Source organism: Eulemur rufifrons, chromosome 3 (genome assembly GCF_041146395.1).
Source record: "Eulemur rufifrons isolate Redbay chromosome 3, OSU_ERuf_1, whole genome shotgun sequence".
Lineage (NCBI taxonomy): Eukaryota > Metazoa > Chordata > Mammalia > Primates > Lemuridae > Eulemur > Eulemur rufifrons.
This window is the reverse complement of record NC_090985.1, coordinates 80,039,042-80,052,996: the sequence shown is the minus strand read 5'-3', so window position 1 is coordinate 80,052,996 and position 13,955 is coordinate 80,039,042. Positions and strand designations below refer to the sequence as shown.

At 33.6% G+C, this 13,955-nt stretch overlaps 1 protein-coding gene across 2 annotated transcripts in view; it reads left to right on the top strand.

Moving 5' to 3' along the window:
- HNF4G (hepatocyte nuclear factor 4 gamma) overlaps positions 1-11,831 on the top strand; it is a 126,570-nt gene extending 114,739 nt beyond the window's left edge. For both annotated transcript variants that reach the window (XM_069466338.1, XM_069466337.1), the window contains exons 5-10: positions 876-1,031; positions 4,037-4,124; positions 6,224-6,376; positions 6,505-6,741; positions 7,935-8,057; positions 11,566-11,831. In XM_069466338.1, coding sequence (XP_069322439.1) covers positions 876-1,031; positions 4,037-4,124; positions 6,224-6,376; positions 6,505-6,741; positions 7,935-8,057; positions 11,566-11,687 — 879 coding nt within the window. In that variant the 3' untranslated portion in view covers positions 11,688-11,831. The remainder of the gene's footprint in view (positions 1-875; positions 1,032-4,036; positions 4,125-6,223; positions 6,377-6,504; positions 6,742-7,934; positions 8,058-11,565) is intronic.
- Positions 11,832-13,955: the final 2,124 nt, after the last annotated feature.

Genomic DNA, 13,955 nt, shown 5'->3' with positions numbered 1-13,955 from the left:
CAAATTATGAAATAGCCACGTAGTTAATCAGGTCCTGTAATGAGTCAGTGTGACGACTGCTTTCGTTTTTGATAACACAAGGGTAATATGATGATGTTAATCACCATTATCATTATCATTACTTGAAGATTACTTGATGGTCCAATAAAGCATTTAGAGACTGCCTTAAAGGGGGCTGTGAGGAAGTATCCAGATACCCATAAAGATACACACATGCACATTCAAAAACTAAGTGTATAAAAACTTTGAGACAGTGTTTCTTTCAGTGTTTAACACCAATTATATTTTATATAGCTAAAAATTATATACAGTTTTAAAAATGTATCATTATGTATTAAGCTTTTTAACATTGCTGAGTGAAGCCTTTTTTTGAATATTATTTTGATCAGCTTCCATTTAATGCAGCGACATAAATAGTTCTGGCTTCTTGTCTAAACCTTTTCTCCCAAGTTTGGTAAATTTTGTCCCTTGCAAACATTTTCTCCATAAATTTCAACAAATTGAAGATGGACTTTCTTAATGAAAATATCATTTTTAATTAAAAATAAAGCCATAGAACATATTTTATGTGGATACTGCCAATCTCCTTATGTAGCCATTTGGAATTGTGAAACTTCCCAAAAGTTGTGGTAACTTAGTTTACAGCTTTGGCCAGTAAAATAAGACACTGCTCCCAGAGCATTATACTATGTATTGGAAGTTTTCAGTCTAACTTATTTCTCAATTAAAAAATGTTTGGTATATTTTAAGATACTGTGACAATGATAGCACTTGCTTCAATATTGTTTTCTTATTTCAGTCACAAGAAAAAAGAGAAATATTGGCCATGTGTTATTTTAAATGATAAATTAATATAACATTCTTCTTAATGCCAGATCTCAGTCCCAAGCCCTGGAGGAAGCACTGATATAAACATTAAGAAAATTGCAAGTATTGGTGATGTCTGTGAATCTATGAAACAGCAGCTCTTAGTCTTGGTGGAATGGGCTAAATATATTCCTGCCTTCTGTGAGTTACCATTGGATGATCAGGTATAAGTTTTAAAAAATTATGAATGTTTTAAAAATGCTTTTTGAACTTTGCTGAGTTTTTGTATTCTGTCAATTCTATTTGTAATGCCTATACTGCATTACTGTATTTGACAAAGGATTGATTATCTTATGAGGAAAGGATTGGGTGTTCTTATCCATTCATCTTTTTCTTTTATCAAGAGGCACAACTGTTTGACTTCTGTTTTAGGGGTCTAGAAAACTTACTGATTGGACAAGAGTTGAACAAAACATTCTTCGGTCCTCTTGGAGTTTAAAAAGCTTATGTGAGGGAGAAAGGGAGACAGCACATAACTACCACTGTGAGATAAAATATTGGAAAAATGAGTGTCTGTGAGGGAAATGGTGCACTGTTGTGTCTTGGTTATTACTGAAGGTGCCATATACAATTCCTCAGAAATACCAGGCCATTCCTAGACAGAAACCACACAGGATGTGTTTTGTGGGAACTTAATGCAATTAATATGTAAAGTTTTGCCTTTCATGCTATCAATTTTATTCTAACACTTACTGTATAAAAATTACAGGACTGGAAAAAAAGTCTGTAGAATCATGATCTGAAATTTATAGAGAAATAGAGAATTTAGATATAGCCATCTTTTCCTGATACTTAAATCTTCATAATTTGTCATATGTACATTAAGACATTTTAATTCATAGTTAGGAGTTTGAGTTTCCTAATTAGTTTATAAACACTAGATTGTTTCGCAGACATTTAGAACTATTCTTACTAATAGTGTATAATTTTTTGTAGAAGAAAATAATTGAAAATTTCCATTTCTTTCACATTGAATTAACCATGATAAGTGTTATACCCAGTGTGCATTTAAACACCCTCTGATCAGTGTTCTCTATTGTTGATACACAAAAACAAAGAAACAATCAAAGGTGGGACATAATTTTGGAAAAATCAAAGAAGGGCAGTATAGTTACATGACCAAGAAAAAAATCACCATAGGAAGTTTGCAGCTATATTTCTAAGGGAGCATTTCACCTGGTGACAGAAAAAAAAAAAAATACTGTGAAATCTGAAATCATTCTTAACATGTTCTTAAACTACCTTCCTGGTATGAGTCACAGTTATTGACATATCATAAAGATAGCTTGGCTCGGAAGGTTATGCCACAGTGAATAGCACTAAATTGCTAAAACCTACCAGTCTCACCCCAAGCAATATAAGTAGGGTTATGTTATTTATCAGTTTTATATTTTTATTATCACTCTTATATAGAAATAGCTGATTTATGTATGCAGATATTGATTTAAAAATCGGGAAATTGAAATCCAGTAAACAGTCAAAAATTATTTTTATTTGCTAAATGACACCATATTAACAGTATAACATTAATATCCATGCATTAGTGAATGTCTGTTATGGATAAAGCCTTGGTAAAGTATCTTTCAGGTGAACTATAAATTACTTTTTATTTATTACTATTTTATTTAATTTTCTGGGGCATAGGTGTTATCTACTCCATTTAACAGTTTCTAAAACTGAACCCTAGATCAGTTAAATTCAGCCAGTAAATTCATCAAACAAATATTTATCAGGAGGCTACTTTTCAGTTTAAGGAACTATGGATATTTCATGTAAAAACACAGATTGCCTCACTATTCTCATAAAGTTTGTATTCTATTTGGGAGAGACAGACAATAAAAAAATATACAAATTATGAGTAAGGTAATTCTAGGCGGGGATAAGTTCTATAAAACGGAATAGGATGACTTGTTGGAGAATGACTGGGGGTGGGATGTTAAGAGATACTTTAAATTGGTTATCAGAGAAGATACTCCCCGAGACCAGAATGACAAGAGGCCAGGCGCCCCAAGATCTGAGGAGGAAGCCCTAAGTCACAGGAACGGCACGTTCCTGCGAGGTTCTGAGTCAGGCAGGAGCAATGTGAACAAGGGGTGTTGCAAGACGCAGTCAGAGACATGGGAGCCGGAGGCAGAGCACTGAGCCTCCCCTGCCTCTCCCTTCGCCTGTGAGGCCAGGATGGAGCAGTTCGGATTTTGTTCTAAGGACACTAGGAAACCATTGAAGAGTTTTGAGCAGAGGAGTGATATTAAGTGCTTACTCTTTTATAAATATCACATTGGAAGCTCTGTCAGGAAGGATTTAGGATGGAGGACCCGGAAAGGAAGCAGGATTATATTGGGTGCATTGCGGTATCCAGTAGTAAATGACACGGACCGGAACTGGAGTAGTAGTGAGGGAGATGGAAAGAAGTGGATTGATTTGGCTTATATTTTGAGAAGCAGCACTTGGATTTGCTGGCTAGACTTTTGTTGTCATGTGAACAAACACTTTAAATGACAGTACCATTTACTAAGATGATGAAAATATCGGAGAAGCATTAGTTTGGTACATGTTAAATTTGAAATGCTTCCTATACTTCCTAGTGGTGATGGCCAGCAGGTAATTGAGTAGATGGATGGAGAGTTTACTGCAAAGAGTTAGTGATTCAATCTAGGAAGTGACAGAACTCAGTTTTCAGTTTATTATATGCAGGAGATTATGTTTTACATATATTCTATCATTTAGTCTTTATATAGTACACTCAGATTTTTTTATATTACTAACCCCATTTTATAGATGAAAACAAATGAGTCCTAGCCATACAGGCTAACTTACCCAAGGTTAAACAGATAGCAAGTGGCCAAACTGGGATTTGAACTCTTTCTGGTCTGTTTGATTCTGTTTCCCTTCAAAACAATTAACTGACTCCTGTTTTCTGCTGCCATTGTATTGACCTGTTAGTTTCAGAAATTTTGAAAAGTAAACTCTATTGATATGCTAAGATGGAAAACTAGAAGGCTGGATGATGAAGCCTTGATCATGGCAAGATCTATGAATATTATAGTTTGTTAAAACAGAAAAAATGTTCCAGGCTTAAGAACACGGCAAGTTAATCAGACTCCTATTATGCCATCTTTTAGTCATTATATTTTATAATTAATTGTTAAACTTGGAATTTTTCATTAAGGTGGCACTGTTGAGAGCTCACGCAGGGGAACACTTATTGCTTGGAGCTGCAAAGAGATCCATGATGTATAAAGATATTTTGCTTTTGGGTAAGGTTTTTTTTTTTTAATTTAAGAAGAAATTATGCATATTTTATCCTTACAATAATATGCAGGATCTATTTTGTATGTACAAAGCATTTACAGACACCATCAAATGGTGCTCTCGCTTCACAGATTGGATTTAATTGTATTCTCACTCGGCCTGATTTTTCCTTGCCTTGATTGCATGTAAGTTCAGAGTGCATGAGATGATCAGAGAGCATTAAGATTTAAAAATAAAAAAGACATGTTGCTCAATAAACATAATATTGAGATATGTTTAAATCGTATCAGGACAAAGAATTCGTGATTTTTATGACTGTCTTAAGAAGTTCCGATGTTTTTTTCACACTCCTTCAGTGTCTTCTTAATAATTATTTTACACACTTTTAAGAAACATGTTTATCTCTTATGATCTCATTGCCTATGATATGCTACAAAATAATCAAGTAAAATAATTGGCGGCAATATCTGAAAATTTCTGATAGAAGTGCTTGAAGAGGGAAAAGAGGATGACAGGTGGCAGAGGGTGGGGAGGGGACACAAAGGAAAAGCTTTTGTCTTAAGTGATTGCTCCAATCTCCTCACCTTACTTAACTCATAAAATTAGGTTTTGAGAGTTAAGATCCTTCTAATACTAGCTCTCCCTCTCTCTGGCTTGTGTGAAATGATGACTGGATTATTTAATTTTTGTGATAGATGTTTTGGCCCTAAATATAAATGTATTGGACATAATATAACAATAGTTAATATCTGTTGAGGGCTTATTATGTAAATGTACTGTTCTAAGTGAGTTACATGTACATACACACTCTCTCACTTAATCCTTGAAATAACCCTAAGGGCTAAGTACTATTATTTTCAGTCCATTTGCAGGTGTAGAAATGGAGGCAGAGTTTGGCAAAGGTCACAAAGCCAGGAAAGGATAGAGCCAGGATTCTAAACCACGCCATGTGACCACATGTTCTGAAATGCTATTAAACACTTCTCTTGCATTTCTAGAAAACATCTAGATGACTCTTCTCACTATAGAATTGAGTTCAATATACCTAGAAAATAAAATGTCTACTATATAGTTTGAAATTGTTTTACCCTGAATAATTAGGTAAGCTACCTTTTCATAAGAAAGAGTGAGGCTGAGGCTAAAAAAAAAAATGACAGCTATAATGTGATGGATATGTTAATTAGCTTGACTATGGTAACCATTTCACAATGTATATGTATGTTGAAACATCACCGTGTATACTTTAAATATATACAATTTTTTTTTTTGTCCATCATACCTCAATAAAGCTGGAGGAAAATGAAGGAAAGAATGAGGTTACATTTACACATGTTGTTACCTTGAAGATTGTCTTTGCCTGACTGCAGTGAAAGAATCCAGAATATTCTGCTTTTTTATAAAATCAGAAAATAGCAATTTAGCTGTTATTTTAGATGCTATGATAAATATTCATTACATTATAGCCAGAGAACTTCTAAGTTAGAAAGATCTTTAGGGGTTAGGTGGTCTAGCTCCTTATCCAATTTCTGAACTTTCTTGAATTCAGCCCCATAAAGTGGTCATTTCACCTCTGTTTAAAGAAACCCAGGAAGAGGGAATATACTATCAGAGGCAACTCTTGAGAATACATGTGCTAATTTTTAAAAACAACCTTCTTTACTCAGGCTTGTTAAAACTGTCTCAAGAAGTTTTACTCTTTCATATGCCTAGAGCATCAAAGGAGTGCTGTTTTTAATCCACTCTAAGCAAAAAAGATTCTGTAGGGTTTGTGTTATGCTCATTAATGAATAAGACTCTACTAGAGACTGACATAGAGGAAAACTAATGATTATATTTTGATTTTCCCCTGTCAATTATTAGCTTGTTATTAGTCTGTACTTTTGTGTTATCAACCAGTGACTGAGGCTGTTAAAATGCATGTGATCATGTTATCAAAGTTATTGACCTTTTAAGTATTCTTACATGTTTCTAACATAATTAACGCCACTGAGAAAGTACTATCACTATTCCTTCAAGGGTAGACCATTTTAAACATATCTTACAAAATTTGAAACGTTGTTTGACAGTTTTGGGGGGAGATGTTTAATTTTTCTTTCTCGTCCAGGAAACAACTATGTTATTCACCGAAACAGTTGTGAAGTTGAGATTAGCCGTGTGGCCAATCGGGTTCTAGATGAGCTGGTTCGACCCTTTCAGGAAATCCAGATTGATGACAATGAGTATGCTTGTTTGAAGGCAATTGTATTTTTTGACTCAGGTTAGTTTTCAAAATTCCATTAAAGAATGAATATAATGAAAATTAAACTACTTCGTAGTATGGGAATATTTATTTCCACACTCTAATTAGATGAAATCTTCAGATTTCTCTTTTTATTCCTTCATTAGATGCAAAAGGGCTAAGTGATCCAGTAAAAATTAAGAACATGCGGTTCCAAGTGCAGATCAGCTTGGAGGACTACATCAATGACAGGCAGTACGACTCCCGGGGGAGGTTTGGAGAGTTGCTTCTGCTTTTGCCCACGCTACAGAGCATCACTTGGCAAATGATCGAGCAAATACAGTTTGTTAAACTTTTTGGGATGGTTAAAATTGACAACCTACTTCAGGAGATGTTACTGGGTGGTGAGTACATGTAAGAATTTCTATTTTATTGATTAGCCTCACGCTATGTACTTTAGAACAAGTTTGACCTATTCATTTTTTGGCCATATTTATCAACTTTCGAAGTTGTTTTGTGTTCCTGCCTTTTTTTCCTTCTGCCATGACAAAATGAACTCCATTTCTTTCATTTAAAATGTATGCAAAACCCGTTGGAGGGAGATAAAAATACTTGGATAAATTAAAATCCACATTCTTTTTTTTTTTTTTTGTCTACACGATGTTTCTTGTATTTATTTTATTTATTTAACTCTAGTACAGCAATACTTGCATAGTAATTGGCAATATCTGAAGCATGTTATAGACACAATGTCATTTAACCCTTCAGCATTTTTAAATTGTCTTCAATTTTACAGATTAAAAAAATAATAATGAAATAAAATAAAATCCTCATTCTTTTTAGCCTCTACCATCTTTCCTCCCCACAGTCCCTCTGATTTCAATTGTCAGAACATTTCAAATGTGGTGAATAGAAATATATTTCCTGTTTTTAGGGCCTCTTGAAGTATATTATGTATTTTTATGCCCTGACTCCTTTAAGACCTCAGGGATACTGGAATTGCAACATAACCTAAAAATATATATAGTATATAGCTTAAAAATGAACATTGTGCTCCTGAAATAATTAATTGACACAAAACAGTAGAAGAGAAAAATGAGATTTCATTGCTGCAATTTATGTCAGGAATAAGTTAAAAAATCATTTATTTTGTGCTCCAATCTAGATTAAATTTCCTTGTAAAATCACCATATTTATTTTTCATTTTCTGGTTCATAATGTGTTCCTAATGATATCTTTCTGAGATAAAAGTTGTTCGTGCTCTTAGGGTGATCCCAAATACCATCAACTTGAGGTAAGTGATTCTTGGAATTGCCTTAACAACAGGCAGCAGACCTAATGATTCCAGGAAATGGCACACAAGGTCCATTATTAATATACAACATAATATGATACAGCATTAATCTAGCCAAGGTAAAGTGAAAGCTGACATTGTCCTTAATATGGCAGCGGTTCTATCAATTTATTTTTGAATTCCCAAGAAGCACTTTGCAAAAATAGCAGTATTTAAGCTGTCAATCCAAACATTTTTTTCCAATGTAAAATTGCCATCTCTGATTAAATATCACTAACACAAGCATGTTTTTCTCTTCTGTAGGTGCTTCCAATGATGGTAGTCATTTCCATCATCCAATGCACCCACATTTGTCTCAAGATCCATTAACTGGACAAACTATACTTTTAGGTCCTATGTCAACATTGGTTCATACAGACCAGATTTGTAAGTGTCTGAGCTACTTTTCCACTGTAATAGTTCTTAATGACCTGAGAAAAAGTAGAATTGGGGGGAGGAATTTATTAGTACCCAGAAATAGCAAAAATTAGGTAGAATTTCTTCTCCTAGACATAACTGTGGGAGATTGTAATAATTTCGCTAGTCATTTATCCTCCTCAGGCATGAGCATGCTTCCTAAAATGAAGATGTGAGAACTTAAATCTTTCTACTTCATAGGTTAGGGGAACAAAAAGAGTGTATGGGTAGCCCTAGCTTTGCATGGTCGTGTGGGTCCATAAAAACAGCAATGCAAACTGAAACCACGCAAAGGGATCACAGTAATCAATGGGAAAATTATTTTCTGCCTGTGATCTTTGAAAACGTTTGTCAAAACATTAACAACTCTCTTAACCCTAGATTGTAAATATACAGAGAAATTTTTAAAAAATAATAATCCTAGTTTTTTTTTTTTAGTAGAATGTGATTTAAAACATCACATTTAGCACACTGTAATTTAAAACATTAGGAACATTGAGAATTAAAGCGTTTTATTTCTTTGTAAAAAAAAAAATTGTGATAAGCAGTTGGAATAGTGTTTGCCACCTTCTTCTATAACTTCCAATAGGAAATGAGCATCTTTTCCATGCTCTGATGAGTTTCACTTCTGTAGAAGTTTGGATCAACTTCCAACATTTTATTCTTTGAACTTTGAACCCCCTGAAATTTCCCTGAGAATTCATTTAATGTGAAGTTTTTTGCCAGTTTCTCATCTTTTGGTATAAATTCTTCCTCTTAGTCACACCGAGTTTCCTCATTTATATGGACATGTTTTCCTTCGATAAGTTCCTGGCTGCATGTTTAGAAACTTAAACAACAGCAGCGTCAACATTGCCATGGTCAGCTACTCCTGTGACTCCACTGATGTTCTATTTGAATTATCACTTTTTATTTCTTTTCTGCACTTTCATCTTTATTGGTCAATTCTTGTTCAATTATCCATTTTTGTAAAATGTTATGCGGATTTATCACTAGAACGCAAGGAGGCAACTCAACTGTTGTATGTTATTTGTTGCCCATGCGTGAACTGAATAAAAAATGTTCAATGACCAACCACAGACAGACTAAAAGTTGTGATGTGGTCAGTCACTTATCACAAAGTGCATTTATTTTTTAAATAGTTGTTTGTAGGCTGAAGAGTTGGCAGTGAAGTTTGTATTTATGTAATTACTCAAAGTTAATTGTGAGTTACCATGGCAGCTGAAATTTGAACTATGTTGTTGCCAGACTGGTGCTATTTAAGTAAGCCATGGCAACTGGAATTTGTGCATAACAGGGTCGTGCAGAGTGAGGGCTGCTTATGAAAATGCTTTGGAACTCAAATGACTATGTAAATACTTGGGATTGTTAGTAGCTGAATTAATCTGATATTATTGCAGCTTTAATGCAAATTCTATTTTTCTAAGCTACTCCGGTAATAAAAATCCCTAATTATTTGACAAAATATCTAGAATTAATTAATTGTTTCTGAATTTGTACTAATTAATCCCAGCTTTACCTTTGTTCTATTGACTCTGAACACCAAACCAGCCAACTCACTGAGATGACTTGAGTTATGGTGATGTATTTATTATGCACACTTTCATTGCCTACTGAATTTACAATAGTCTTTAGTAACTAGTTACAATGTTGTTTTATCCAAATGTTCAGTACAATGCAGCTACAATTCAGTGAGCACCCCCTGACTGCTAGGTAGTAGTGGGGAGAGTAGAGGCCACAGAACTGTATGTTACCATGCTGTCCTTTAGACACGGCACTGGTAGACATTCGTGTAGATGGTATCTGAAACACAGAATTCTTAAAGCATATGAGAGAGGCAGAAATGAAATTGTTAGGAAAAAATACAAATTGTGGAAATAATATGGCTTATCAAATTTGTGGATCACAGATTGAAAGACATTATTTGGGACCGTTCTTGTGGAATAGATGTTACCATTTTTATTAAATAGATAGTCAAGATCAGAGAGAGGGGCAAGCTCAATACCATACTAGGTCTATGGAGTTGTGTCTTTTAAAGATCAGTTATTCATAAACTCAGAAAATAAAACACATTAATAACACATTAAGCAGCATAGGAATCAATTGGCAAGAGAATTTGACCATTCTGCTGGTGGTTAAATTCTTTACTCTTTAAAGGGTAGTGTTCTAGTATTTTAAAGACATGTTCACTGACCCTAATCTTGTAAGAGTGACATCATCAAACTTTTCATTTTTATTCTTCCTCTTTCAATATAATATTTATGAGAATCATTTGGAAAGAAAAACTTGGCTTTGCTGTGCTCATTTGGAATAGTTTATATGTCATGGAAAGCAAGATTAAACACAAACAATAAAAACCTTAAGTTCATGCATATTTTCTTAGTTATTTAGAGAGGGCCACTGCAGTTTTAGATCCATTCTGAATATCCAGAAATAACTGTAAAGGCAGATTTGGAAATTGTTTTGTCAATTAAACTGCATTTTAAAATGTTGTTTCTAAGCAATTACTAAGTCATACTTAACAATAATATAAAGTTAATATATTAAAGAATATCAAGCAAAAGAAGATTGCTCTTTTGTATAGAATTTTAAAAAAACTGTTCAGAAAAAAAACCCTATAGAGTTAACATTTTATCAGTCTGATAATCAAATATTTCCTTTTAATTCTATCAAATATATAGAATAATACAGTAAAATTGTGAGGACTAAAATATTTCAAGTTTTTTAGAATTACAGAATAACTCCTAGATTATTTTATAATATGGTGAAATTTTACAATAGGAATAAATACTATTCTAGACAATGAAGTATTCAAACTATAACTTTCTTATATCTGATTCAATTTTTTATATTCAATTACTTTCTATTCAATTACTCAGGTTTGCTCTTTCTATCAAAGGGGAAGGGACAGGCAAGCTCAATTGTAATAGAATAATTTTTGAAGCAAGAAAGCCAGTAATTTCAGATGCTTTTGACTACAACTTATATTTCAAAACATTTATAAAGTATCGTAACCCTAATTTTTTATGTCATCTAATACATCTGAGTTAGTGGAATCCAAGCCAAATATATTTTTATTTTATGTGAATTTTGATTGCAAAATGATAAATATTTTCTAATATTTGAAAAAACTGGCATTCTGTTAATTCTTTTCACTAACTTTTTTTTCTGCTGGGTTTGTTAGAGAATCAAATGCTTATAAATGCTATTAAGAAAGGCAGAAAACATCTTAAAGTGACCATGAAGATTTTTTAGTGTGATCTATTCCTATTTAATTGCTATTTGGGGAGGTAGGGTGAGGGTGCTATCCAATAGTATGTCAGTGGGCTAATATTGCAACCTACAAATTTCTACTTTATATAAGATCTTTTAAAAATGTTTTGAAAATATATGAGTTTATATTAAGGTTGTGTGGGGTTTAATGGGGTGAGGCAGGTTGACTACCATCATCACATACAATTCTCTGATTCTTTTTCAGCAACTCCTGAAACCCCACTCCCTTCCCCACCGCAAGGCTCTGGACAAGAACACTACAAAATAGCTGCAAACCAAGCTTCGGTTATTTCTCATCAGCCTCTCTCCAAACAAAAGCAATTGTGAAAATATGTTTACTTTTGAACGGCACTGCATAAATCTGAAAAGCTGTTGGTCTCAAAATATCTCAGGATAGTACTTTTGACAAACTCTTAGCCAAGGCTTCATCATGGTGCTGTTATAAGATGGTATCCTATTTTATTGTTTATATGTCCATTTTGTTTGTTGTTGCTACTGTGTAAAACTTTCACATCAACTAATGTATGTCTGAGTTTGAATATGTTTATAGAGTATATTTTTTCCAACTGCCCCTGCCTTGTGCCTCGACCAGTTGAATCTTATGTACTGCTGTCATTTGTTTTCTTAATATTAATTTAAATCTGTACATAATTGTTTTATGTTGATGTGATGCAGAACACATCTTTTGTTCTTTTTTGACTGAGAATAGTAGATGAGAAATCTGAGGTTAATATAAAATGAACTAAGTTTTTTATAAATTATAAACTTGCAGATTAGGAAAATAAAGCAGTTGCTGTAGAATAGGGTGCATTTCTTTGAAGAAGAATCACTTACAGGCATTCTGTGGCAAAGTAGCATCACTTTGGTCCACTGTTAAATATTCCTGTCTTAAGTTTAGAAAATTATAAAAAAGCCATGCCAAGGATGACTGGATATTCTTTGAAATCTGTGTTTGAGGATGTATGTTAAGATAAAACATGTTGTTAGTGTCATCAGTTAGGATACAGGCTAAACTATAACAAAAAAAAAACCCCTGAAACAGTGGCTCAACCAAGACAGACATTTATTTCTTTCTCCTGAAACAATCTAGAAGTAGTCATCCATGGATTGGGAATTAGCACACCTAGTTCCCAGGGCAGCCAGGAGAGTCATCTTTAGGTAGAAAGCCTGTGTCAGCTAAAGCCATTCTACTCCGATAAAGCCAATCCTTGGGACAAATTAGCCATCTACCACACATGTGCCTTATTTAGTCCTCACAGCAACCCTGTATGAGAGGTATTATTATCTCTCTTTTATAAATAAAGAAACCTTCAGCCTAAGGGTTTAAGAAATATAACCAAAGTTCATAAACCTAAACAATGAGAGAGCCACATTTAAACCCAGGTCTGGTTGACTGTAATGAGAATAAATCTTTGGTATGAAATGAAAAATGAGAGCTTCTTCCAGTGTGACTTTTAAATAGATGCAGCTGAGTGATGATTGAATACTATCCATCATGCTGCCTATGGTATCTATTCACATGTAAGCAATGAGTGCAAAATTGTTGCAGCTTAAATAAGAAAACACTTTTGTACTTGTAGCAGGCATCTTCCCCTAAAAACATTAAAGAAAATAAAAAAGTTAATCAGATAGATTTTGATGAAAACAGAAAACAAATTCAGATAACTAACTTAGCAGATTTTCAAAAATCCAGCAGCCCAGGGATGTACCAAATGTCAAATTCTAGACTGAGGAGTGCATTGGATCCCTAAACTATTTCATACCATCTAAAGCTGGAGCTTATCTTAAAGCAGTTAGTGTTGGGCTACCTCATGAATCAATAATAACTCATCTCTGGTTGAGGAGAAGGAAAACTGGGAAAACTGGTTGAGTAATTATCAATAATATTTTTTAAAAAGTATCCAAAACTGCAAGAGATTGAATCAAAATATTTTTTTCAGAACTTTTCAAAATTGCTAAGATTATGATTTCATAACTCCCACTTAACCCTACAAATAAAAAGGTTTTGTTAATGTTGATTAACTTATTGGCTCTTAAAGTGAAATTGAACTCTTGGAATAGAAAAATGATTACTTAAAAACTATCATGATTTAATAGAATCAATAAAATTCCTTCAAGAGCTAGTACCCTTGTGAAACTGTAAAATATATCATTGCGTGAGGGGGAGTTTTTTAACTCTTATTTTTTGAAAATTTGCTGTAGTGTATATTTCATAAATAAGAATGTTTTTGATTTTTATAAATACAAATATCTTTTGTAGGTTTTTGTTTACTTTGTTGGGGTTTTTCCTTAGAAGATATTAAAAAATACTCTGTTAGTCCATTTGGCCTGCTATAACAAAATACCATAAACTTGACAGCTTATAAACAGAAATTTATTTCTTACAATTCTCAAGGCCGGGAAGTCCAATATCAAGATGTCAGCAGATTTGTTTTCTGGTCCATAGTTAGTGCCTTTTTGCTGTGTCCTGAAATGTGGAAGGGGCAAGGCAGCTTTTGGGGGCCTCTTTTACAAAGGCATTAATTCTCATGACCTAGTTACCTCCCAGTGTTGTAGCACTGGGGACTAGGTTTCAACATATAAATTTGGGGGGAC